Genomic DNA, 27,554 nt, shown 5'->3' with positions numbered 1-27,554 from the left:
ACATACTAATATATTCTTTCAAACCAAGGAGTAAAAATTGCAGCAGGGCCAGATACAAGTAAGTTTCATAGGAAACATACTGAAAAACATGTTCTCTGTTGCTCTGTCTGCAAACCACAGCTAAGAGGTGTGTTTTCTTTCTATTTTAAGATTGAGCTTTGCTTAAATGAAGAATGTTTTCTGTTCTGCTTTGGAGTAATGGGCCTTAAAGAATCTGCACTTTTATTTCACAAGGTTTATGAGCAAAGATAAATATCACTAGTACTGGAACTTCATCTTCATTATATATATTCCTTTGACTACTTGCAGTTGCCAAATTCTAACATGCTCTAAGCTCCTAAAAGTTGGTATTTTGGTTGGTTCTGTTCATCTGCGCTTACTGAGTTTGGAATCTTCATTAACATTTCCTGGTGGAATATACAAAATCCAGGTTTTTTTAGCCTGATGACGCTAAAAGGTCAAAGTCCCCATACTGAGCCTAATAAAAGTCCAGCTACTTAAAAAATGAATTTAATGTCTTGCTGTATTCCCACTTTTTTTGTTCATTTATTAGGTAGGGCCAGTTTTTCCATTTTTATGCAAATCTTCAGTGCTGGGCTTAAAAGTGGAGGGCCATTACTCTCCAATGACTTTGGGGATTTTGGTAGAACTGTTTACAGTCCACGGTACCTTGAAATATGTGGAAAGGTGGTGGAATCTGACACTCAAATTATACTTTCCTAGAGCAAAGGACATCTCACACTTGCTTGTAAAGAGAGTGCCCATCTTTGGTGCTATAAAATTAGTATTTAGCATGAAGAACTCTTCACCTGCAATGACCAAGAGACTGAGCTTTCCTCTTAACAGCAGGTGAACAGGTCAAGAAGATTGTATTCTGGCAGGCTGAAGAGATGCACAGAGTTCATTTCATTGCTGCCCTTATCAATAAATTTTGGCAATAGGATTTTCAGGTTTTGCAATAAAGCACCTCTTGGATACACTGAATTCACTTGTTCTTAAAACAATGCCAAATTGTTTCATAAACCGCAGCATGCTGAAAGCTGATAAGCAGTTCACTGGATCAATGCAAAATTACCAAAATTGTTGATAACTGGCATATTCAATTCAATATTCTCTTTGGTTACCATCTCCCTTAACCTCACATATAAAATTTTTGGTGTTAATGGCATCCAAAATGTAAGTAAAGCTACTTTTTCAGATATTCTCCTCTCATTATTTCCTAAACAACTGAAAGGAAAAGAAGCTGCAGTGAAAAATACATGAAAGGGTTGCATAATTAAAGTGAGAGGAAACATTAGAGAGAAGGGTATGCACTTGGCTTTCTCCTACTTGTGTCAGAAAATACCTTTTCCTTTTCTTTCTTTTCATACTGATTTTGCACCTATCTGACTGTTAAGGAAAGACACAAAAACCTTATGATTCCAGTTTCAGAGTTCCCAAGAACAAAGCCTAGCCCCAATCCTTTCCCAAAACAGTCCTCCAAAGATCACTGCAGTAATTTCTCCTTGTGTAGGACTGAAAGTGTTTACGGTAGAAACTAAAAGCAGCACTAACATCTCTGAATGAGATCCTGAGAGTCTACGATAAGAAGGGATCCTGAGAGTTTACATAAAACAAACAGCCACCCTTTTCAAACACTTGAATGCAAAGTACCAGTTTTCCTCCCAGGTAGTCTTCTTTTTTTTTGCTGAATACATATAGCACTGACAAATGACACCATATAAATAACATGACTTTGATGATGAGAAAGTGGTAACAAATTAGCAATAAGTGGTAATTAATTTGTTTTCAAATACTGCTCAGTGGCTACATAAGATTTAACATTTTCAAACACCATTAGTTAATCTCTGTCTTTTTTAGGGGGGTGGCTTCCTTACATAAAGTAAAAAACCACAAGTTTTATTGAGCTAGGAAGCACAAATCAAAATCCTACTGAAGGCAAGTCAGCTGTAGTTTTAAACTGTTTAGAAAGCAGGATTAAAACTCAAAATTCCTCCACAGAATTTAACATAGCCTGCTACCTCTTGCTAGATTAGTTAGCTTAAGTAAAAATATGTAATTCTGTATAAAAAATATGATATTAAAAGAGCATATGGCTTACTGACTTGATTTTATAAGTGTAAAACCTATTAATGTGCTTAACAGGACCTTAATTGTATTAACTAGCTTGAGCTAAGTACACAAACTAGAATGAAGCCTTCTCTTCACAGCAAGACATGAGCTGCATTTAATCCTGATCAGCCAACCTGTTGTTAAACTTTACTGTCTTTTATCTATGCTGGATGCCAAATGATGTTTAAAATTTTTGGTAACATTAAACGCAGACCATTTTCTTAATATTAATTATGCCACAGAAATATACTTAAGGTCCCAATAAGTAATTTCAGGTAAACAATTCCAATTTAAAAAAAAAAAACCCAAACAACTCAAACCTAGACCCTAAAAGATGAAGTGTGCTCCCAGAAGAATACATATTAATGCCCCCCAGAAAGCTAAACTTATTTGTAAAATATGACCATAATACTAAGCGTAGTCAATAGCGAGTCACTGGAATCTAACTTAAATTATGTAAAGATTGGCAAGCTAAAGTATCAATGAAACATTAAACTGTTCAACAGAACTGGGCTCCATGAGGGGAAACGGACATGCAAATCACAAACAATATTACATGGAAAGGTGCTGGATATTGCTTTTATCTCGCAGACAGATTAAAAATGGCAGACAATTGTCATGTAAAGGCCTATTAATGGAATTATTTAAGTTTTACAAGGTTTTATGCATTTGCTGCATAACTGGACTTAATAAAAAGTTAAGATCCTGTGCATTAAGAAATTCAGGAAAAGGTCTGTTTTCCCTGCCTCAGGAGGATCATAAGAAGCCTTCATTCACTCTGACAAGATTTTAATGAAGATAACACATTTCTGTGTCTGGGAAAAGTATCCAGACTAGGACACTATCTAGAAAGGATGTGTCAAAGCACTATACAGTGTTAAGAGCACCATCAATGCAGTGTTGCATGGACTATGGATTATGGGTGAGAGGCTGAAGAAAGTAAAGGCCACATGTCCCATCTTAGGAGCCTGACCACAGAATTGTAGGCTCAGTCCTAACAGAAAGCTACTTTGAGAAGTGATTAACCTTTCTATTCTTTTGGTGTCCTCCAGTGGAACTAAAATTTATCCAACTTAATACTAATAAATGAAATTTATCTGTAGTTCAAATACTAATAACTCTTGAGCCTGATCACACTAAAGGATGTGAGTCATTTTGAACTGCAGCCTGAAGTTACACTCATTCAACTGTAAGGTGGAGAGAACATGTGTGTGGTTATTATTTCTGCTGTCACAGAGAGGAGGATATGTTTCACTGCCGACTGGTTTGCTTTTGCAGGGGAAAACCTGCAGCACGCTCTGATTTGGCCTTTTTTTTTTTTAAGGTGCTCATTGTTTTGGTCCCAGCCTATTTCAAAGGCCAGTTAACGTTTCAAGGAGCGTGATCAGCAGCTGTGCTTCACTGAAAAAACGGAACTTCTGACTACCAGAGAAAACATTACTTTGTGCAAGAAACAGAGCTTTTCCTGGGGGCTGGTTGCAAAGCAAGGAACTATTTCCCACAGAAATTAAGGAACAACAGACATCTCATGAATCCTCACTCTTAAGCAGGTAATACACTTTTTCTTGACTTTAATTTCTCACAATCCTGCAGAGGAATGTGGGGTTTTAAAGAGTAACAAGGGAAAAAACCAGCACAAAACACAAACCATACTAAGACTTTACACTGAACACTCGCTGTCCCCCCCAAGAAGAAACAATAAGCTCCCTGTGAGAGACATCAGGCATACTGAGTAAGCAATGCTAGAAAGAGTAGTCTGAGTGGAAAAGACTTTCCAGTTAGGACATGTGGACGTTAACACAGTTTTTCTAACTTTTCTGAAGGCTAGAGAAATCATACCTCACCATCTTGCAAAATGTAGGTTTTACGGGCAAAGCACCCCTAAGAAGATCAAGAAAATGGGGAAGAAGTATCTTGTTATGTTTCTGTGTTTCTGAAACACAGCAATACGGTGTTCAATGGCATAAGCCGTCTTCAGTCAGGTCAAGGGGATTGTTTCTATCAGCTAGAAGAGGTTTAGTATGGATCTCACAGGCCTGGAGACATGAACTATGGTGGCTTTAAGCTAACTTCTTATCCTTCTGTTCTCAGACTGTTCTGGGGAATGCCAAAATTCCTGACCTGTTTAAGACACCTACTTTGCCCCTAACCAAAGCACCCACCCATTTTAGTTTAACTTTTGTGAGCTGATCGATGGACTGTCATGCTGGTCCCATTCTCTTCAATGCTGTGCATTTTGTCATAGTTACGGCATGCTTCTGCTACTTTAACTTCTTAACACTCCACATGCCACGTCTTGTCAAGCAATACCTAGAAGACTGCTTTGCCGCTATGTTTCAAAGTGACTTTACTTCAAAAAGTTCAGGATTCTTAAGTCTCTTTATAGTGCTCTAATCTTTTCCCTATCTAGCAAGGGAGGGTGCAAAGTGAGGATGAAGTTGCTAAACAGAAAAGCATTGCTAAACACTCCAAAACTTTCAGATTACACAATTTCATAACAGATTCTGTAAGAAAACCTCAGTTACCCAAAAGGTTATTGATTTCCCTTCTTATTTTTGTTTTGCTTTCACTGATGATACAGCAAAGTAATATAATACTTCTTTATGTTATATTTTCTATATCTCACACTTCAATTACAACATAAATTCAAAATTAAGCATTAATCAGCTTCCAGAACTTTTAGAGTATTAATTTTAGTGACTACCTTATGAAGAGTATTAGGCTATCAGAAATTATAGTTTGGATTGTAATTTTTTAAATTACTATATTCAGAAGTAACAATTATTCATATGGTTAAGTCTCTGTATTTCTAATTACCTTTCTGTGCCTGCACCACTTCGTCATCTGATTCCTTTGGAACAAAAATCTCTTTTATAGCAATTAAATCATTTTTCACAGTCTCCAACTGCTCTCCATCAAGTGTTGCTAAATATGACTGAATCTGTAAAAGAAAGGACAGTGAGCATTCCTAACCAAAACAGAGCGTTTCTTAAATTGCTAATTTAGAGCCTGATACCAAAACAGGCTAATAAATGGAAACTTCCATTATGCTCAAATCTTGTCTCTAACCTTCCAATGTACATACATTTTTAATTCTCATCAACAAAATTTGTTGAGTATCACAAAAATTACATGAGCCTTGTAAGATCATCAGATCTCTACCTTCTCCCAGAACATTGTTTTGAATTATAAAGCTATGGTTTAATTGTAAACTGTAATAAGCATTTTGGGATTGCTTGGATGAAGACACCAGGCAAAAAGAGCCCAGGCAGAATTCATGCTTAGTCTGAGCACTCACGGGAAGAGTTGGAAAAAGAAGCCTATTTCCCCTCCTTCAAAATGCAAGCAAAATTATTGACAGTCTACCAGTCTACCTGAATGTATTGACAGGACTTTGCATGTCTCAGGTATCTAAGAGGGTGGCATGCCTATGAGGGATGGAAAGAGATTCTTTGAAGCACTGCTTGTTTGCACTACAGTTACGCGGTGTTAATCCCACAATTGCACTCTCTGCCTATGGAAGCCAAGAGAAATGCCTTCTCTCCCTTTGATACAAAATTTTACTTTTAGGTTTGTTTCAAGTTGTTTTTTTTTTTTTTAAGCTTGCTAGACAGACACACAGACTGACTCTGTGAGAGACTGGAGAAAGACATTATTTTCTTATGTTCCTCCTTGATGTGTCCAGCTCATATGCTCAGGGTTACATGCAAGATAAAGTTGGGAGACCCAACTCAGGCTGTGAAGGACTACCTAGGGCTTTTTGGCCCTCTCTATAGCATTGTCCATTTCATAGGATTAACTGGGACCTTTTTTGAATGGAAACTTTTAAAATAAAAGCTTTAAAATATTTTTAAATCCCTACTATTAGAAGGACATAGGACACTAGCAATGCCTTCAGTCTCTCTTGCGCTCCTCCTGTGGCCCATCAGAGTGTGGCTTTTGGATTGCTAGTACAGGTCTCAAGCTTACAGTACTGTACATGAGTATTTTGTGCATGTTTGTGTGTGTGTATGGTAACTGGAATATGTGCTGTGTCTTTTGGAATACATATCACGGAATTGGACTTGTTGACCCAGACAGTTGCATTGAATCCTGTTGGAGAGAGTAGGACTATGAACCAGGGGTTATCTAGGACATAACATGAAGCACATCAGAAACCTCATGGTAACAACCTGCACAAGGCTTCGTTACCCGGTGGTATTTAACAGTAAAACAGCCTGGTATTTAACAGCCTGGAGAAAAGGAGGCTGAGGGGAGACCTTATCGCTCTCTACAACTGCCTCAAAGGAGGTTGTAGAGAGGTGGGTGTTGGTCTCTTCTCCCAGGTAACAAGTGATAGGACAAGAGGAAATGGTCTCAAGTTGTGCCAGGGGAGGTTTAGACTGGATATCAGGAAATTTTACTTCACTGAAAGGGTTATCAAGCATTGGAACAGGCTGCCCAGGGAAGTGGTTGAGTCGCCATCCCTGGAGGTATTTAAAGGACGTTTGGATGAGGTGCTTAGGGACATGGTATAGTGGTGGTCTTGGTAGTGTTAGGTTTACGGTTGGACTCGATGATCTTAAAGGTCTTTTCCAACCTAAAAAATTCTGTGATTCTGTGATTCTGTGAAAAGAAAAATAGTTTTGACACATGCAATTAACCTGAACTTGTTTTCTTTTTATCTCTTTCCTGTTTTGTGGGTTTCTTTTTTTTATTTTTTTTTGCAAAAGCAGGCCCTTGAACCTTACATGTAGGTTTTGACTGTATAATTTTGTATTTAGATATAATTGCAAAAACCAAAACCAACATGAACTGTATGTACCTAGCTGTTATTAAAATAAGCTTCTTTTATTTGTGACAGCAAATAAAACATTAACAAAAATAAGTTGGTTATTTTTTATTAAAAATAACCCAGACTTTAATTTTTATTAAAAAGAAAATTTAAATTTTTATTACATTAATAAATTTTAAAATAATTTTATTAAAAATAATTTTTATTTTAAACAAATTTTTATTAAAAATAATTAAATTAAATTTTTATTTTATTTTATTTTTTTATTAAAAATAACCCAGGCAAGGAGTGCTAATTACTAAAACAAAAAAGAAGAAAACAGGTATTTTAAGAAATTTATTCAGCAAATTGTTTCTTTACAAAATACCACTGCTGGGAATCTATTAATCTATTAAAAGTTCTATTAATCTACTGTCAGAGATCTACTGACAGCTGAAATTCAAAAATATATTTATCATATAGGCCTTAGTAACTTTAGCATGTTCTTCAGAGAGACATATAGCATTTGTCTACTTCCACTAACGATACCTTTGGGTAGTTTTATGTAAGTCTAAAAACTAACTCACTAAAGAAGACTTAGGAATTGAATAAGTAATCTGGAATTCATTTTCATTCACTAGCCTCTAGGTATAGTAGGTCTGGAGTTCCTGAATGTAAGTATCAGTGCCTGACACAAAACCAAAAGACATCAACCTCCTTGCAAATTCTGAAAAGACATCTGCATAGTGTCACCAGCTGAAAAATACACACTATATATGGTCCTAGCAAAAATACCTTCCAGTTGTGAAGTTGTTTGTTTTGAGTTAATCTTGGAGTTAAATTTTACATGTATTGAGACTGATTTCCTGAAGCCAAGGACTGGCCCGTGGGACCAATCCAGCTTTCTCTGAAGTTGATGAAGAACTTACTGTTCATTTCACATGCATCTGCAGAGCGAAAATTTTTTACCAACCATTTTGATTTATACTGTCTGCATACTGTACCTGGGCTTCACTTTCATTTGACAGGATTTCCAGAGCTTCAAGATGAGACAAACCCTGGAACTCATCAAAAAGTAGTCCATAATGTGCTGTTCTTTCAACTGTAACTTGCTGGGCCCGCCTCTGTTTCTCTTTTTCTTTAGCTTCTCGCAACAGCTGCAAAAATATACATCATTCCTGTTGTTTTATAGGCAGTGCTGTAGGTATGACAGATTTTATTACTTTCTGCTTCTGCTTGTCTAGGAAGTAGTAATAAAATTTGGGACTATATCACACCTGCAGAGCTGAAATTTTAGAGCTGAAATATCTAACTTCTTTTTTTGATAAACTTCTCTAATAAAATATTTAAGTAGTATTCTAAGTGTGGTTTTCCCAATGGTAATTGCTAACCATCTTTTTTTTAAAAAACAATGAACAAACAAATAATCTTGCTTATGTTCTCAAAAGCAATGTCAGCTATGGATACCATATAATAAATTTAGCCACCAATTACAATGAAAGAAAAATAAAAAGGACTATTTCATACACAGCCTTGAAGAGTCATGCAATCCATTCCACAGACCACAACGTGGGAAGAATATTATTTTCAGGACCTACCTACCTACTTGCATAAACAATGCACCTACATAAATATTTCCTATAAAATATTTTTAGCAGATACTAAAGTCAGTTTTACATGACAGCAGGACTGACAAAAGAGATTGGCCTAATAAGGTATGACTTCTACCAAAGGTGGGGCAGAACTATACTCCATATACTTGTGGATATTTTGGAGTGATCTTCTTATACACTTCCATTAGTGTATAAGAAGGGTAGAACAGTGTATAGAATAGGATCTTCTATTCCTTCCTTCTATCGCCAGACAGAAATGGCCTCTTGTATGAATTTGCTACAGTAAAGCTAGTAAATATATCTGAAATGCATCTTAAGTCACATATCAGCCTCTGAATACAGGTCAACTCTTGCCACTTACACTATTCCATCATTCAAAATTTCTACGATACTGTCTTCAGTTATTCATTTGTTACAAAAGACTCATAATGGCAGATTTTTCAGCCTCCACCTTCAAAAGATCACTCATCAAGTCTTATGTACAAATCACCAAAAAGGAAACACTGTGTTATGCGACCCATGGGAACTGATTTATGTCACTTTCTGCCTCAGATTTTATGTGTGAATTCATGCATATTGTTTAGCAAGGTGTTCTCAAAAGCTCATTTTAACCCTGTGGGCCTTAACAAGAGTTACTCGCTTTTGGCCTATTACAACAGTATCAGTCTGTTTACACTTACAATGACTAACACTAAAGATGAAACATCTCATTAAATGAAAAATACCTTACTCCTCTCTACAAGGAATTAAACATGTAGTAAAATTACAGTTTTTTTCAATGTCTACTGATTTCCACAGCCTCCCTCTCCTCTCAGTGTCTGGACAGCTAAAATAATTTTTTATTGACAGCATTTATACTTCTGTTCTGTATTTATCACGTTTCTGAACTTTTAAACATATGAGTCACGACTGTGTAAGGGTACCATTAGTTTAGATGGACATTAAGATAGAACTTTTCACAGCTTTAATTCTTAATTAAACATGTCATATTCCATTATTACTCATTTCCAAGGAAAGTAGTATAGTGATGTTTATGCTGGAAGTGATGTGTGATGTTTATGCTTATCTAGTGTGTTTATGCAACATCACTGATGTTGCAATAAGTGATGTTTATGCTTCTCTATCTACAGCTGTTACAAAAACACCAACAATTTGGTTCTGTCTCCGGAGTGTAATGATATATCACCACATATACTATCCTACTAAAATCAGCTATTGTACATGTGATTATGCAGAAAAGATTATTTTACATTATCTTTTCTGGTTCTGTAAAGAAAAAGAAAGTGAAGCAAATATAAAGCATAACACTTATTTCCATAAGCCTAGCCAATATCTACTGCAATAAATAAAGCCTCTCCCTGAGGCATCTGAAATTCTGGAAAAAGAATCTGAAACTGCATTGACAGAGCTGTATTTAAATAAATCCAACCTGAGACAGAGAAACTGTTCTTGCCATCAGTGTTTTGGTTCTCTTAAATCCAGGATCGCTTTCTGCAAGGACATTCATGGTTGTCTTCCCAATAAATTCCAAAGCATCTAAGCCTCCAGATAATACACTTTTCCCCTGTATAAAATAATGCAATGTGGTTATTTTCTTTCTACTTTATGCTAATATGAACTGTAAAGAGTATTGCTTTTGCCAACACTGTCTTTGAACATTCAGGTCCCTAGATTTTCTATGCTTTAACTAACAATAGGATTGATATGTTTATAAAATTATGTTACTTTGTTCTGAATATATTTTCAAAAAGAAAAAAAATGAACTGTACAAATATGTCTAGTTAATTAAAAGGCTCACACCGGAGGTAATGTAACACCTGTTGCCAATAAAAAAATTATGAATAATACCACTTTAATTTTATCCGAAGTGGCCTCTAGTCTGTGGGAACATATTTTATATATGAATAATATGGAGCCCAAGTCCATCATGAACAGGATGACCCTGCCTTACCTAACTGATTTCTAAAATTTTGACACTTGTGATGACTCTGGAACTGATTATCAAAATACTGTTGTTTTTCCTGTGTCGTTTTTGTGTTAGCATTAGCCCTCCCTCACTCACAATCTTTCACGTACACTGAAGAAGAATTTTCACTGGATAAAGATTTCCATTTGAATCTGGATTATGCATCTGTCAGATAGTCACATGCTGATGTAACCTGATATATAATGGAAAACCCTACCAAAGTCTCAAATGGCATTACTGGCAACTTACTGAGACCTTAAGTTATTCTTTTTATTTGGTAACATTCATCACTGTGATATAGTAGCCTCTCTAGGTTTGCATAAGAGCACATTTCTCTTATTTGAAAATCTTATACAATGATCAGGTAATCTTATTGGTGTCCAGCTCTCACAAGCCCTACGATGGTCCAGATTCTGTAGCAACAGTCTTAGGAATAGTCTGTAGGAACCTCCGTCTGCTCCCAAAATCTTTGATATTAGAGTGGTGAGGCACTTAGAATGAACTGGATATGCACTAAAAAAGAATTGCCACTTCATAAAACATGCTCAGTGGGGAGTTAGTCTTCATGCTTTTTTAGCCAATGCTTAAAGTCTTTCATAATTTCAAGGGAAACATCATACTAAAAAGTTCAGAGAAAAACATTTGATATGGTAATAGTGTGTAAAAAATGTTGGGGAAGAAGATGACATGAAAAATGATTTGGAAACAGTATGGTACAGGATTTTGCAAAAGCTGAAACAAAGAAAACCAGAAAAGGATGAAGTGCAACACACAGAAAATATATGGAGAGTGTAATAGGAGAGAACCATGGACAAAAGAATTTGCTTCACTGAGTCTGCAATCAGACCACCTTCTGGGAAGGCTAATATGAAATGAGAGGCTAGACAGAGAGGTGAAGGTAAGGGCCAGGGACTAACAATTCAGAGTTTAGCAAAAGCCTTAAATTAAGCAAAATGGAGTATTTTCTTATTTTATCTGCCTTCAAAAATGATAACAAATCTTATCATACTTTCTCTGGAAGGACTTAACTGTAAAAAAATTAGATGATGGTACTACAACTATAAAAAAGATTTCCCAAGAATTTGCAGAATTCTACATAGTTTAGGAGAAGACCATATTTTTCACTGAAACTGGTGCAAAAGTAGTAACTGACTGAGTTGTGTTTGACTTTTTAAATTTGATACAGGTATTTTGCCATGGAAGATACTGTAAACAGATTTACAACAGAACTGTTTTTACAAAGACCTACAACTTAACAAACTCTACCTGTTAAATGTGACTACAGTGAAGTTGCACCTAAAAATGATGAAGAATAACTAGAGCAGAAAGGCCCACTAAAATGACTCACTGTGTTCTGTACAGCATTAGTGATAGCTGATAACATGCCACGAGATCCAGATGAAGGAGAAGAAGGAATATTCTCAGAAGAGCTTTGGTCCAGGGAATCTTCTGCTTCTAACAAAAGAAAAAAAGCAAGCTACAGCATACTTTCAGCTCTACAAGTCACAAATTACAGTAAAATGGATTCTGTGATCAAAATCTTAAAATTTTGTAAATGGGACTAATTTGGCAGTGTCAAAGAGTTTTGTCCAATTTCAGTAAACTTGAACTTACGTATAATTGGTGTTTCAGGTGCAGTCAGCTCTGCTGTTTCTGAAGATGTTGAACTTGTGTTATGAATTCCTAGGGTAGTTCCTGCTTTTTCCTTTACTGCTGTTATCCCATGACCTGCAGCAGAAGCATATTTTCAATTACATGATTTGAAAACTTTTTACTAACAATGCAGAGTATTATTTACTCCACGAATGATAACAATCAGAATAGCTATTAAACTTACCTCAATTGCTTAATTTTTTTCTAGGTTAATGATTCACTTGTTCTACTATATCCAGTATATTAACTGACTAGAAATTATAAAGCTGAAATACAATACAAATGACACTGGACCTGAAATGTAAAACTTGTTTCAGTGGCACCCGTAAGTTTAGTTCCTTGCTTTTCAAAATGCTAAATATTCTATTACTGTTAGTTTAAAGAGAAATTGGTGGTCCTCCTAATGCCGTAGGATTTGGCCTCATCTAGTTTTCAGAAGTCTAGAACAATATAACCTGCAATTAATGGACTGGGTGACTGCAGAGCTGAGGTAAGGAATCTGTTCTTCGGTCTGCTGCATAGGTGCTATGTTAGGTAAGTATTTCAGGAATACTGACCCAGGTCCTCAAAGTTATTTTAGGATTTAAGCTCCTCAATTGCTCATTTGCAGTCAAATTCTACAGTGTCTCTCCTCAAAGCTGCTGTTTAAATACACATTGTAAAGTCTGTTGGTGTCAGATGACACAGACAGAATTATTGTTCCAGTGGTAGCTGATCTACAGAGATTACACCACCTTTACCTGATGCATACGTAGTGACTCCCTGACTCTCTGTTCTATTAAAATGGTCTAGTTTAATGTAAAGAATGTATATTATTAGTGTATTTATCTGAATAATTTTGACAGAATGGGATTGCTTTGCTGCTTTTCTACACAGAGTTTATTTACACCAGCAGATCACATGGACTGGTAATACCCTGCTATAGGATAGGGTGGGATTGCCTGGTAGTCAGCAAAAGGAGACAGTAGCTTCCTAATCTGCATCAGCTGTAGTTGAAAAACACTGCCCTTAAAGACAACCCTCAAATTGTCTGCCCATTCTGCTTCTGGATATATCTGTAAGTATGTTCACGATATGCTTCTCTCATTACAAATGATCCAGCTAGCACATCTTCCTTAGCTGGAAGTTCCTGCACATCAGCTGAGATGCATAAGTAAACAACCAACCAGGCAAGTAATATTTCTTTCCAACACAAAATGAAATGGCTTCAGTGACGCTATTTTACTTTTTCTTGCACAGTACACTGTTACTGCATCTCACATAAAGCTGATCACTTTAGCAGTAGGACAATACAGAGTGCTTTAACAATCTGCCTAAATATTTATGTGAAGTATTAATGACAATTTCATACTTCTTTGCTTTGTTACCTTAAACTGAACTGTAAACAGACCGATGATTTCAGAAAAGCTATTAATACAGATGCTCAGGGAGGTGCCTAGACATCTAAGGCAAGCATAACGATTCATTAAATGTTGTCCATACTTTCCCACAATTGTGTGCGCTTTCTATTAGGAAAGTCAAACCTTTTCTGAGTTACGTTAACTACAGCAAAATAGTCTATCATTTACCAGTGCTCTGCAGTGTTCTGAATATAAATATATATACCCATATACATATATATGTGTGTGTGTAGTCATACAAATATGTTTTTGAATATCTGATTAAAGAAAGATACAGCAAAACTATTTGAAATGGAGTAGAAAGAAGGAAAGCTTAGATTTATGATTCTATGATTTCCAGATGCATTGCACATCAGGTGCTCTATGAATTCAATAATAAATATACTCTAGAAAACATATGTGAGCAGCACTACTGAAAGATCACATACAAGAAAACTGGAGTATCTGGAGGCAAACACAAAGAGCAGATGTCCCCTAAGGAACAGATGAGCAGAAAGAAGTAATTTTCTATATGACAGTATAAGCTGCATGGGGTCCTGATGTTTTACACTGAAACAGAGAGACTAGGCAGGCAAATGCTTTTACCTGTCTAAAGAAACTATGACCTTTGTCTACTTTGTCTCACGTCTTACAAAATGTAGCAGTACGTCTAGCTGTACAGGACATACTAGGTTATGCACCACAGTCATTTAAGTCATTGCTGGGTAACTTCTTGCCTTTTGCAAAATCTGTTCCAATGCAGATACTGGAGAGCGGCACACTACTTTGTCTAATCCCAATCTCCTGCACATTTTAATTGGTTCAATGAAAATATTAGCATGAATAGATTCTGGAGTCATTTATTTACTCTGCAAATTCCTGGAACTCACTTAAATAACTATTAATTGTTCTTTTAAACTACTGTAATAGATACTCCATGTCACATTCCTTTCCATTTCTCCTGCTCATAACTTTTTAAATGAGCAAAAGAGTTCTATTCTTTCCATTGACTTAATTTTTCTTAAGGACTTGACTTGTTAATAAAATATTATTGTCCTGTAATTATATAAAAAGTTAACTACGAACATTAAGCAAAAATTTCCCTTTAACCGTGTGTGACACAGTTATGGAATTTCAGATTAATTTTCCAGGCTTTTTTCTGTATGTAAAGATTTATAATTTTTTTTGGTATTCTGTAATTTGGTTCTCATAGTTTTGCAGACAAGTTTATACTTCCAACAAAAGAAGGCACACAGTTCCTGTACTGATATTTACAGACTTAGAAAAGGCAGCATTTTCAGGGCTGGGGTTACATGCACTAAAATGGTAAGAAGATATTTCAGGTCAGCTAGGAGTGGTTTTCCTGAACTAAGCTGCATGGCATGTATGTTTGACTACAACAACAAAACCAGATGAGATCAGAAGACCACACTGAAGCAAGTCAGCACTGTTAGACACACATACATGCACAAACACAGCAGAAGTGCATGTTGCTTTGGAAATGAAAATGATTATTTGCAATTTCAAAAGCCACAGAAATAAAAGAGGTTATGTGAAATGAGCCTACATTTTAGAGATAAAGGTGCACTGGTTTTGTTACACTGGGTGTGGTAACGCAACTGAGCTGATACTGTAAACTAAGGAACACCTCTGACATCTCCATTTACTCATCTGTAACAGCAGAGACAGAAGAGCTATGCAATGGGTATTGTTAACTGCTTACTTTTCGAAGAAAGCATGCTTTTTTCCCTGTGTTGTTGCTTTTGTTTTTCTTGCCTACCTGATTTCTTTTCTTTCTATTGGCTGGCAATTTCAGCAGAATATTGTTGTTCATCTTGCTAGCTGGAATCTTTCATTTGAAAAGGAAGGTTTTGCAAGCAGTGCCTAAAAATGTGGCCTGCATTTGAGTTTGCCTGATCTGCCCAAGGACAGATCACAACGCTCACAAATGCTTTAGTCAGAAACATCCCACTTCACTATAGGCACTCTTATCTTCCACTTCCCAGCTTAGTAGCTCTGGATTCCCTGCAGAGCTGAAAGAGGTAGACAGACACCTCCGGAGGGCAGTCCAGCACGCCTGAAATCTAAACCATTCTCTGTAGGAATCGCTGTCCCTCGTCAATGTACTACTCCCAAGCAACTGGACTCCCTGCTTCAGCGGTACAGATAGGGAGGGCGAGTTTGAGATTTTGTCCCTGGCAACCACACAGTCTTTGTCACCTGTGTTGCACCATGGGGACATTTCTGATGAACAACAGATCAAAATTCAGTCTAGTAAGATGAATGAAACTTCATCTGGTTCAAGCTGAAGATGAAGATCGAGGCCTTAAATTAGCATCTGACACTGACTGAGAAACTGAGGAACCTGAAGATGGCTGGGGTGGGAATCACTCCACTATATGAAGTATAGGTATGTGGAAAAGCCACATACTGTGCTCTGATTTTGTACACTAAAAAGTGGGACCCCATTGTGCTCACTTTGAGGCTATCCTATTGGCACTGCATTCCCTTTAGAAAAATTATCTTCCTTGTAGTTAAAACAAAAACACAGGGTAGATTCTGATAATACCTATGCTACCTGGTCTGTAAATCAGGAATAACTCCAATTAAGCTAGTAAATGAGACTAGTTTCAGATCTCCTTATTGCAATGGTAAAAGTTTTAATACCAGCAATAGGCATAAAGGCTGCTGAACTGATTATTGGTTCTCAACCTCTTCTAGATCATAAGCTCATGTTAAAAGATATAAAGAAAGAAAATGGGACTGCCACCCCCAAAAGCATGTCCACAATTCTCCCATCTGATACCTGCATTCAGTATTCTTAAAAAGGAGGAACTGTGAAAAAAAGCGGTTGCTGCTACAGCAGCTGTAACGTGTTATTTACAAAACAGTTCAGTGACTACCATTTGATTTCAGGCACAAACCAGTTTTCCCTTAATCAGCTGAATTTATGCAGTGAAAAATAAGGTCTTCTGAAGAGATGAACTGTCCTTTTTATGACTACGTAAGGTATAAGCATAACATCCGGCCTTTGATTTTTTTTTTTAATGTCGTTCTTTATTTCACAACAGGAGAATAATATCTGTACAGAACGGAAAAGATGTTCACATCACTTCAATACTTTAGTTTCACGTTATCTGAAGCATTTGCATTTCCGTTCCACACAGACTTCAATTTAAGCTATGCAATGCAGATTATTACACATACCTATGTGTAATACATACCTATTATTAGGTATGTATACCTAATACATACCTGTTATTACACATACCTATGTGTAATAACATCCAAGCTCATGAACACAGTGACATCACAAGTGACATTTCATTCTGTCATACTGAGTGACAAGAAAAGGTTTTCAGTGTACGAGGGAGAACTATGGGTGTCTGATATTTCTGTGTGCCATTCTACTAGGTGAAGAACTAGATGAGGAATATACGCAAGCACAAAATAATCAAGATAGCAGAATATTAAGTACAAGCAATACATGAAAGAGATGCATTAAGAAGCCTTATAGTATGAATTTCAGAGACCATGTAAATTAAATAGCTGGGTTCTATTTTTTATTACTTTTATTGTGTAAGAGGTATTGACAGATGTTAGTCTTACCAGTGGCACTAGTGGTAAAATACGCCAAACTTACACGGAGGGAAGCACATGCATACAGCATGATAGAGAACTGACCTTTCTTGGAAATGCAACTTGTTGAGCACCATAACTTAAGCACGTTATGAATGCCATAATTCATCCATACAAAACAGCATATGAAAGGCAAGGCTTGTAGGAGAAGGTAGTAACTTTCCTTAAGCTAGCAGATAGCTTAGCTGGAAAAAAAACCAAACAGGCAAGCTTTCAAGCATACAAGCTGTTTTTAAAAACGGAAGTCACAAGCTTCAAGTACAGACTGAGAATATATTTTGCCTCGCTTAAGCCCTTCAGATAAAAGGTTTGCTGTTACAGCTAAGCTGACCTAATGGCTTCTTGGTGCTGGTATGGGAGGTTCTGCTTCTTCCATGTTCCATATTTGACCCTACTGATTGCCCTGACACTTATCTCAGTGAGTTGGTTCAAGGAACTAAACAGGTAGAAAATGGATTTTTCTTTCCTCTAGAGTTATTCTTATGTCAGTTTAGCTTCCTGAACTGGATTAGCAGGAGCTCAGAGGAGCATGATTGCTGGCACAGGAAGGAAGAAGAAACATGCAAGGCAGAGAGGTGCAAAACTGCACATTTCAGTGGCTGCTAGCTATTAGATTGGCTTAGCTGCAATGGTAACTCACTGTTAGAGCAGAGTTTTATCAGCACCATTACTAAAACATTGGATGGTGTAATTACTGATTTACTCAAAAATACAATTTAAAAGAAGGGGGGGTAAAATGGTGACAATAAGTACAAGTTGTGTCTCCAGGTCACAGTGAGCCTGCTTCTCCCATCTCATCATCCCAGCAACTATTTCAGTGGCTCTACTCCACTGTGGTTCCACAAGGGGGGGAAACAAACTTCTTGCACCTTTTAAAAACAAAAGAAAACTCTTCACCTCATTAATGAGGCAGATTCAATAACTTTCTTAGTGTGACATCTAGTGTCAGACACTAAGCGTGGTTCAGTCAGTGACTGCTACTGATCCAAACGCATTACAGATTCTGTTGCGTACAGAAGTATCACATCTGCCTTGTGGCGGGAACCCTGATCCAAATAATGTCAAAATCAGTTCAAAGACAACAGACATTTTCTTCAGAATACAAAACCATCGCCAAAACAATCACTGGCTATATGTGCACAGTTAGTTAAAGAGACATAAGATACAAATTATATGTAAACTACCTTATTATTAGAAACTAAAATCAGCTATGCTAAACAAATTATAGCCATGCAGTAAAAACGCTAATCTGTTTGGGAGCTCTAAATCAGGGTTTGAAGGATAATGAAACTGAGATCCTTGGAATAACCTTTTCAGCTCAGTCTTAAAGAGAAAGGAATGTAAGAAAGAAATTTTTTACAGTAAGAATGATCATTCACTGGAACAACCTCCCCAGGGATGTGGTAGAGTCCCTATTGCTGGAGGTTTTCAAGAGGTGACTGGACAAGGTGCTGGATAATCTCATCTAGGTGCCCTTTCCCACAAAAGCCTGGACTAGATGGTCTTTTGAGGTCCCTTCCAACCTGGGCTGTTCTACGATACTATTTGTTAAAAGCTGAATGTATTTGGTTAGGCTTTTAAGATGGTATCTAGTCTACTTCTAACTGTTTCTGCTATTTTTGCAGAGTACAATTTTGAAGAAAAATATAAGGAATAGTAAATATTTGTCATATTTAGCCAGACAAGCAGCTGTGTCGTATGAAGGTAATCACAGAGCAACAGAAAAATCACATACCGAAGGTCTTGCTTGTAAGTCTAATTCCAGGAAAGCAGCTTTACTTATACCATTTGCTACACTGAAGGAATAAGCAACATTAAAATGGACTGGATCACTGCAAACCTATTTTCTGAGGTAGATTAGGAGATGAAGTGTTAGTTGAACTGCTCAGATATTACATGGAGTAACTTGAAGGGGAATAATAAATATTTAATAAAAAGAAGAAAGCTTATAGAAATTCCCAATAGCTTTATTTTTTTTTCTTTTTCTGTCTCTTGCTAGGAATTATCATACTGAAGCAGATATATGGTATACGCCGTCCGACATCCTGTGTATGACACTGACAGACAGTAAATACTTCACAGGATCAAGCATGAATTTCCATAACAAACAACTAGGAAATAAGCCCTCTATATCAGGAATATAAACTATTATCTGCTGCATTGATTTCCTGGAACAAATCTAAGATTATCTATGTGGTCTTCCAACTTACCTTGGTTTCAGTGAACATGGAAGAATGTACATTTGATTTCTGGTTAATTCAAAGTCTGTTATTTAATAAATTCACAGAGAAAAGTTTGATCCAAAATTATTAGATAGTAATATGGGAACTCAATCCTACCCTGACCCCAGGGTCAGGAAGTCTGTCTAAGTTGTAGATTCCAGGAAATGGGAAGACAAAACAGGGGAAGTGCTGCTTTACATACACCTGGTTTTAGGCTCTATCTCAGTTGCTTGGTCACCGCCAGAAACTAGATAGTAGATGGGTCTTCAGTGTGACACAGTGCAAGCATTCTCATGTAAAATTAAAATTATTTTAAAATTGCCTTCTTCCTTTGCTGCATGTGGATGCTCCTTTGCCTAGGCAACTTGACCTGTTCCAACTGTGCTCGTTTTTAAATAATAACAATTCTAAAAATATATATACATGGTGATGATATGCCTATTCAAAATAGACAACATCACACAACCTTATCAAGTCAGGCTGCCTAGACAACAAACTTGTTCACATATTTATACTTTGTGAAGATAGTTATGATGCTGATACAGTCAGATGGTATGTTAAGAAGCCAGTATCAACTAAGCATGAATTTTAATGTATATGAACCAAGATGTTATATGGCCTATATAAAAATGAGATCACATCATTAAAAAGTCCATGGAAATCCACAGAGATACAATGCTGGCAGCAGGTTTTATAGACAAAAGCAGCAAACAGCTGTAAAAAGGTATGTCTTGTTTACTTATTAGACAGTAAGAAGGGATACAACACACATTCTTGTTTGTCTCCGAAAGTTTTTCCAACAGCATTCATCCTTTTCAGGTATGGTGCTTAGTTGCTGTCTAGGGTTAAACCACAACACTCGCAAACAACATTAGAACGTCCATTTGATAGAATACTATATTGCAAAAGCTAAACAGAATATAAATATGGTTATCTCACAGGCAAAAACTGCATGACCTGAAAGAGCTCTGTTCCAAGAAACCCACTGCTGCAACTATAAAAATGAACTGAAGAATTCATCAGCATTACAATTCCAACTGATCAACAGTAAAATTACTTTTATGCACATAAATTTTCTTCTTTAGTTATTTACACAAAGCCAAATTCTTATCAGAATGCTGTTATGATGGGCTGAGAATATGAGAGGCAAGGCTCGTGGAAGTCTGTGAAAGCAGTACCCTTTATTAGACCTACTAAAAGCGTTGGGGAAAAAATGGGCAAAATTGTTGCACATAAGCCCTTCTTCAAGTCTGAAAGAGAAGTGCTAAACTTTAAGGTTAAATACAAGTTGAGAACACTTATGCAGTTCCACAGCTAGTTAAGCTGCCCTCGTCCCCATCAGCACGTTCTGTGTGTTCCCATCATTTCCTATTCAGTAGCACCTGGGTGATCAAACGGTGAGCCAGATTAAGGAATTTACAAACTGATCCAGCTGAAGATCCAGCTCTTACTTCATTTGTACTTTTCAGAATCAGTCCCATAAACCAGCTCCCCACATCACTGCATGAAGGCTACTGTTAGCATAAAAGAAGGAAGAAACATATTGCTGGGGCAGAGCAGGCCTGCTCCTTTCAGCAGCAACCTTCACTTATGTCAATTTAAAGACATTTTAGAAACCCATTCTGAGTTTAATTAGATAAGCTAATTGGTTGGACTGTCTGAAAGAAAAGGTAGTTATGAACTCTTGAGTGTGGGTGTTACTGAAAAAAAGAGAGGATAGGGGAAGTTCCCTCCTCCTCTGAGAAATAGACAGAAATAATTTATTGTCCATGGAACAGAAGAGGATAAAGAGGAGAATTATTTAGCCTTATATGGGATCATAAAACCAGTATCTCTGTTGAATCCATTATTTTTAGCAACTAGCAATTAATTTTAATTCCTAGGTTCATTTTTGAAGGTGTTTTGTGGATCCTTTATGAGAACTGATTAGTTAACAGCTTAGTAGCTGTTCTGTGAGAAATTATTTCCTATTGATAACTAGGTATTTGCATGCTTCGCTTTTTGACTGTGAGTTTTCGATGTGTAATGATTAAGTTTTGTCTAAAGTCTTCACAAGGACATTTTGTACTGACATACTATCAGAAATGAGAGTACAGGGAGAGGGAGTAGACGGTCCATGTTTCAGTATGTTGTTCTACTCTCTGAAGTCTGGTGTGATGGTTTAACAGTTTCACTGGCTGTCAATGAAACCTGGAATTATTTACAAGAAGTGAATTCATATTGTATAGATAGAAGTCATGGTGTATAAACCACAAACATGCATGTGCACAAATCTGGGTTGGAGTGCTTTGACTTCAAAAACCGTAAGACTTTGGCTGACAGTAATTGTATCACTTTATGTATCCTTTCTGTGAAGCAGCCACAATGAGGTAATTCACTAACTTTACAAACAAGCCTAGTACCTTGTCCGTGATCTGACCTGAAGAATTATTTATGTGCTTTGACAGTTTAGGAAAGGCCTTCTTCCTATTAAAAAAAATGCTCGCCAAGCATATCAGGACAAAACTGTCTATGAGTCTTTAAGATACAACATTAATGTGTCTAATGACACATTAAAATTACGATTTATTTCTATGTACTTCATTGATTGAACACTTACCCACTGTGGCAGAAGCTGATGACAGGAGAGACTTCCCCCAGGTACCCCAAGCTCCCCATCGACTTGCTTTAGATGAGGAGTCTGTGGCCTATAACAACAAAAATATTACTCCACTGTCTAAAATTTATGTTATACAAAGGCAGGAAGAAATACAAAGAAACTTGACAGGTAAAAAAGTTCAGCATGTAATAAATGATGATACGAGTAAAAATGGTTGCGCCACTACTTACAAGGGTATACAATCTGAAAATAGGCACTTTGTAATATAATACTTGGCTTCCCTAATCATGGTGATGCCTTCTGAAGAATGATTTTCAAGAGACAGAACATACAGAGGAATAGCCCAGAATGACTGACAAAAGCTTTGCCACCAGCTCCTCTGGCAGATGCTTAAGCTTTTGTGCAAAGTAGTGCTTGCATGAAAGGTAGCATTCTTATGGCACTGCAGGGTTGTTATTGTTCTCACCGCACCCTTTTTTCCCCCAGAAGGAAACCAAGGTCATCCACCTCACTCCATGTCTGTGAAACTGACCATTTGGCTGTTTCAATACCAAGTCAGATAGGCTAATTCAAACAGCCTTCTGTAGCGGGTTAAACTAACCTTGCAGGCTTTGACTGAAAGGCCCCATAATGGGTTCTGCAGGCTCTACTGCAGACCGTAACTTCTAGCTGAAGAATTGTAACATCTGGCTGGGAAGGTGCGAATACCGGTGCACACATCTGTGCAGTGAACACACGTGACCACAACTTCAATGTGAAACAAAAGCGTCCATAAGGAGAATTACTTAAGAATTTGGTGTCATACTAAACTAAAGTTTATTTCACATATAGTATCCCTGGGCAGACACACCCTTCTCTAGCTTTACTATAATGACTGATATATATTGCCCTTATGTTCACATTTTGGTCACTAAGGCCAGATTTTTAACGGTCTTTTCATTCCTAAAAGTGCAACAGATTCTTAATGGGATCCTAAGCGTTTACGGCCAGTGCTTGATTGGGTATTATGTGGAGTTCAAGCTTCTGTGCACAAGAAAGCAGAATGGGAAGCTTAGTTTAGATCACCTATTCCTGAAAGCGCCTAAAACTCCAGAGATGTCTTTACAGATGTCCTAATGTTTCTTGAGGCACCCGATCCTATAAAGCCATACAAGCTTATTAGGGCAATTATTAGGGAGAGGCAGGAACCCATCTCCTTCCTGAGTTCTACTAGGAGCCAGAGTTAGAGACTTCTCTGCCCAAGTCTCCTCAGAGCTGTAACCCAGTAGATGTGCACAAGGAACTCCTAACAACTGAGTTCAGTAAGAACACAGCCAGAGGAGGTGCTGCCCACCTTTTACATTAATGTGTGGCATTAAATGATTATCAGTACTCCATATTTAAATCATATTAAGAAATTGTTGTCTCAAGAAAGTCTCCAGTAACATATCATCCCTACACAATCAACCCAAAACCGAAAGCTGAAGTATCCCAAGACAGCTCTGCATTGTGCAGTGTACAGGTCCCCTGTCACCTCTTCTGGGTAGGTCCCTCTCACTGGTGGAGAGGCGAAACAATGTATTTTAACCTTTTCCAATTTGTGGATGCCTGAAAATTTTTCAGTGGAGATGAGAACATCTTCAGCTATGTCACATGTATTGGGTTTGGATGCTGTGTAGACCGTAAAAAAGCCTTGTTTTTTCTTAGTTTTCTTTTATTAACTTCTTGCAATTACTCACGGGACTCCCAAAGGTCTGTGGATCACAAATCAAACACTACTGGCCTAGAACAAATCAAAAACTACTGGCCATTTCATGGAGCCTTGTGAAACATACACTGTTTTTGTAAAGTCAATGACTTGAAAATTACCAAGTACAAGACTCAGTGCTGCATCTGCAGCTTCAATTCTGTCCTCTTCTAGGTTCATTCTGTGAACTGAATGAAACAGGTTTGTACAGAAAGCCAGATAAAATCACAGGAGTATTATACCTATACAAAGTGGACTAGATTCTTAATAAGATTTATGCCCTGGTATGGCTTTATTGCAATCAGGCTAGAAAGACCAAATTAATATCATACTGGCAAAGAGAAATTCAACTGTTCCTAGCTTCCAAAAGCTTGGTGTTGCAATTTAGCTTGTTTTATTCCCGTGCAGGTTCTCTGTATATAATTCCCTAGGCTTTTGTGAAAAACACTATGTACATGGTACAAAATTCTGTCCTTACAAAGCAGGGAGGGGAGGGCTTTTATGGAAAAGAAAGTATTACTTACTGGACTGCTTTGTTCATGTAGTGTTTCTTCAGATTCAGGTTCCGCATCAAGGCTTACGGTCTCATTGCACTCAGTGGGCATGTCTTCAGACGCCTCTCCATTGGAAGGCAGACTTTCAATTATTTTTTCAGTCAAAGGGTTTTCGTTAATAAATATGCCTCCTTCGTGTCCGTTAATGGCTCTCTGAGTGGCCTGTCCATGTTCGTCATGTGAAGACTCATGCAAGATCTCAGCTTCCATGAGGTGCGGTAGTGACTCATGAGGCAATACCTCACTGCTGGGCATTTCCATTACTTCAGGTTTTTCTTCAGATGGGATGTCATCACATATGTCTTCAGACATTTTGAATTCTGAATATAGAAAATAACTTAAGGCTTTTAGGTTCCATAAACATTTGAGTGACTATAAAATGTGCAGTGTTTACCATAAGCTATTGCTGAAAAACAACACAGCCTTGATGTAAGGCCTCCTGAAGCATGGAGCCCTGTGGCACATGCATCATGCTAGCACTGATATCACGATGATACTCTGAATACTCTATTCACCTTGCAGGATAGCACTCAAGTACAAAGAGCAGCATTACTGTTTTCCAAAATACGGTTTGGTGAGGGAGAAAGGATGTTCATTTGTCTGGAGAAGTCAAATATAAGAACTTCCACATGGTTAATTCCTATGTTCCCTATTACATGGGTATGAAAGACCACTGGAGAACAGGATAATCTGAGCTGCAATAGCCAAGAAGCTCTTGCTCTCCTTCTCATAATTTCCACATACACAGGTTCCTATAGTCTGCTGACTGATGGAGAGGAGGATGACAAACACAGTGTGACTAAAACTGTGGTGATATTTATGTGTTGGAGAAGGGGCGTAATTTGAGAACATGAGAGACTATGGTCCCTGCAGCCATTTCATAGACAGGAATCTCACTGCTCACACTGATTCTGCATCACTTGTCTCAAAGGCTTACTGTTTGGGAAGTGCAACACTTCTTTACCTGTTCCTAAAAGTCCAGACATCAGTTGTGGAATTAAGCTGTGTGATTAAACTTCAATTCTGAAGCCAAGGTAAGCTTGCATGAAGTACAGTTATTGATTTTTTTTTTTTTTGTAAGTTACAAATGCATTTTCTCTTATGTACTCCTTACCTTCCTTCCAATACAACTTTCTTTTTCTAAGTATTTTCCACCACTGCGCAGTTATCAGGCTGAGGATCCAGGAAGGGAAAGAAACGGCCATTGAGCGAGTTCTGCAGCTGATTAAGGAGTGGCACTGGCAGAGTCCAAAAGGACTACTGTACAGTGATTACTACCACTTGGCAACAATGGTATGCCTGGCACTCTACTCAGAAGACAAACCTTGACAGAGAGTTGCAATTGCAAGCTCTTGACTACATGCAGAGTTGCATGGCATAAAATAAACTCAGAGTCCTTTCTGTAGTTGCTGTCTTTTCATTGACTCCCATGTTAATTAAATATGGTTCAAAGCTTTGTACCTGTTAGTAAGGATCGAGGTTCTAACAGAAAAAAATAAAAGGCAAAAAGCAAAACGTAACTGGAATTTAGAAGAAGCTTGCCTAAGAAACATGTATTTAAATTAGTACATTTTATTAAAATCTATAGGATCATGTACATTTGTGGCTTTAGCAGCCCGTTTATCTCACTTGAATGTAGATCAGCTGTTTGAACAGTTCCAAGAATAGCATTTGGGATCAGTGAACAAGAGACATAAACAAACAAATAAGCACTTGGTGCCACTTATATTACTTTAGCTTACACTATAACTTAATTATCTTTAGAAAACATGCATTTACCAGTCCGAATCTTTACATCTGCCACAAGTATTTGCAGTTTTCCATTACAAATACAGCAAATACTATAAAATGCTTTAGTGTAGGTAAATATTGCCATTGTTTTAACAGTACTCACTGTGTGATGGGCAGCATCACCTAAAACAATTTTTGTATTTGTAAAGCAAATTCCACCATCAGATATAAGGATCCTTTACTAAAACCTGTAAAATCTGTACTTACGTGCGTCATAATTTTGCACAGGGATTAGATCTGAATAAGAAAATGTCCAACACCAGTACAATTTGTAAAGGACCACACATACACGTGCACATGATTTTTTGCAGGACTGGGTCATCTTTGGGGACTGCTTGGGCCAAGGTCCCTGCAGTTGTCTGCTAAACCTTCCTCATGGGAGCAAAGCACATAACAGCAAACCACCACATCTGTCAGAAACCACGAGCCGTGCTTCAGCCTGGGATAAGGCGTCATTCAAACTGTCATCCGTGACACTATACTGATCTAAATCAACTCGGACAACTCCGCCCAAAGGGAATTACTCTCTACAGATAGTTCACGAGGGAGATGCCAAGGCCAGCTCCGGACCGGGCGGCAGGCGAGCACCCTGCCCACGGCCGCCCCGAGGCGGGCAGCGGGCGGCAGGACCGGCCGCCCCTCAGGTGGCGTAGGTGACGGCAGCTCCCGCCGCGGCTCGGTGGCACCTGCCGACCCGCCACCTGAGGAGTTTAATCCCGCCTCGAAAGCAAAGCCCGGCCGCCGACGGGCGCCTTCAAACGCGGACCAACGCCTCCGCGAGGGATAACTTTTTCGACCGGCAGCACCGCGCTCCCCTTTCGCTCGACGCCTGCCGCCGCCTCTCCCCCCGCGGGGCGCTGCGGGCACGGCGAGCTGAGGCGACGCCCCCTCGGGCGCCCCGCGCTGCTGCCGCCAGCTCCCCCTACCCCGCTGCCACCTGCCCCCGCGCCCAGGGCACAGCAGGAGCAGCCGGAGCGCCGCTCCCTCAAACCCGCAGTGGCCACAGCTTCCCCCTTTTTTTTTATTTTTTCTTTTTTTTTTCCTTTTCGAAATCTCCTCTGGGGTAGAGTTATTAGTGAGGAGCCCGCAGCCAGTTTCAAAAGCGGGAGAAAAAGAAGAAATCTCTATGCTCCTTACCGCTCAGCAGTCCCCTTGCCGGCGCGCCCCCTGCTCCTTCCCCTTCCCCGCCCCGCCACGTCGGCAGCAGCGGGGGGAGGAGGCAGAGCAGTCCGGGCAGCCGCGGGCCGGCTGGGCCGCGGGGAGGCGGGAGGGCTGGCTCTTCTCTCGCTCTCCCTCCGTCTCTCTGAGGCGGCCGCCTGTTGCGTAGGGGCTGCTCCGCGCCGCTGCCGAGCCGCCCCAGGGCTCCAGGCTGCGGGCTGGGGTGGCAGAGCTGACCCACCGCAGAGAGCCGCTCCGGCCGCCATTATCGCCCCTCACAGCCTTCAGCTCTCTGCGGCTCCGCTCGGCGGAGGGGGCGGCGGGGCGCGGGCTGGCAGACCCTGCGGAACACGATGGTCTGCCGGCGGGGCGCGGGCTGGCAGACCCTG

The 27,554-nt window shown here is 38.6% G+C and overlaps 1 protein-coding gene across 2 annotated transcripts in view; it reads right to left on the bottom strand.

The window, feature by feature from the left end:
• Positions 1-27,303, bottom strand: part of FAM114A1 (family with sequence similarity 114 member A1) — a 37,615-nt gene extending 10,312 nt beyond the window's left edge. The window contains exons 1-8 of one of the 2 annotated variants that reach the window (XM_075499928.1): positions 27,145-27,303; positions 24,187-24,536; positions 21,937-22,024; positions 12,059-12,172; positions 11,793-11,899; positions 9,908-10,042; positions 7,870-8,022; positions 4,930-5,053 (exon numbers count right to left, since the gene is read on the bottom strand). In XM_075499928.1, coding sequence (XP_075356043.1) covers positions 4,930-5,053; positions 7,870-8,022; positions 9,908-10,042; positions 11,793-11,899; positions 12,059-12,172; positions 21,937-22,024; positions 24,187-24,528 — 1,063 coding nt within the window. In that variant the 5' untranslated portion in view covers positions 24,529-24,536; positions 27,145-27,303. The remainder of the gene's footprint in view (positions 1-4,929; positions 5,054-7,869; positions 8,023-9,907; positions 10,043-11,792; positions 11,900-12,058; positions 12,173-21,936; positions 22,025-24,186; positions 24,537-27,144) is intronic. The other variant, XM_075499927.1, reaches the window with a different exon arrangement.
• Positions 27,304-27,554: the final 251 nt, after the last annotated feature.

Source organism: Mycteria americana, chromosome 4 (assembly GCF_035582795.1).
Source record: "Mycteria americana isolate JAX WOST 10 ecotype Jacksonville Zoo and Gardens chromosome 4, USCA_MyAme_1.0, whole genome shotgun sequence".
Classification (NCBI taxonomy): domain Eukaryota; kingdom Metazoa; phylum Chordata; class Aves; order Ciconiiformes; family Ciconiidae; genus Mycteria; species Mycteria americana.
This window is presented reverse-complemented; position numbering and strand designations above follow the sequence as displayed.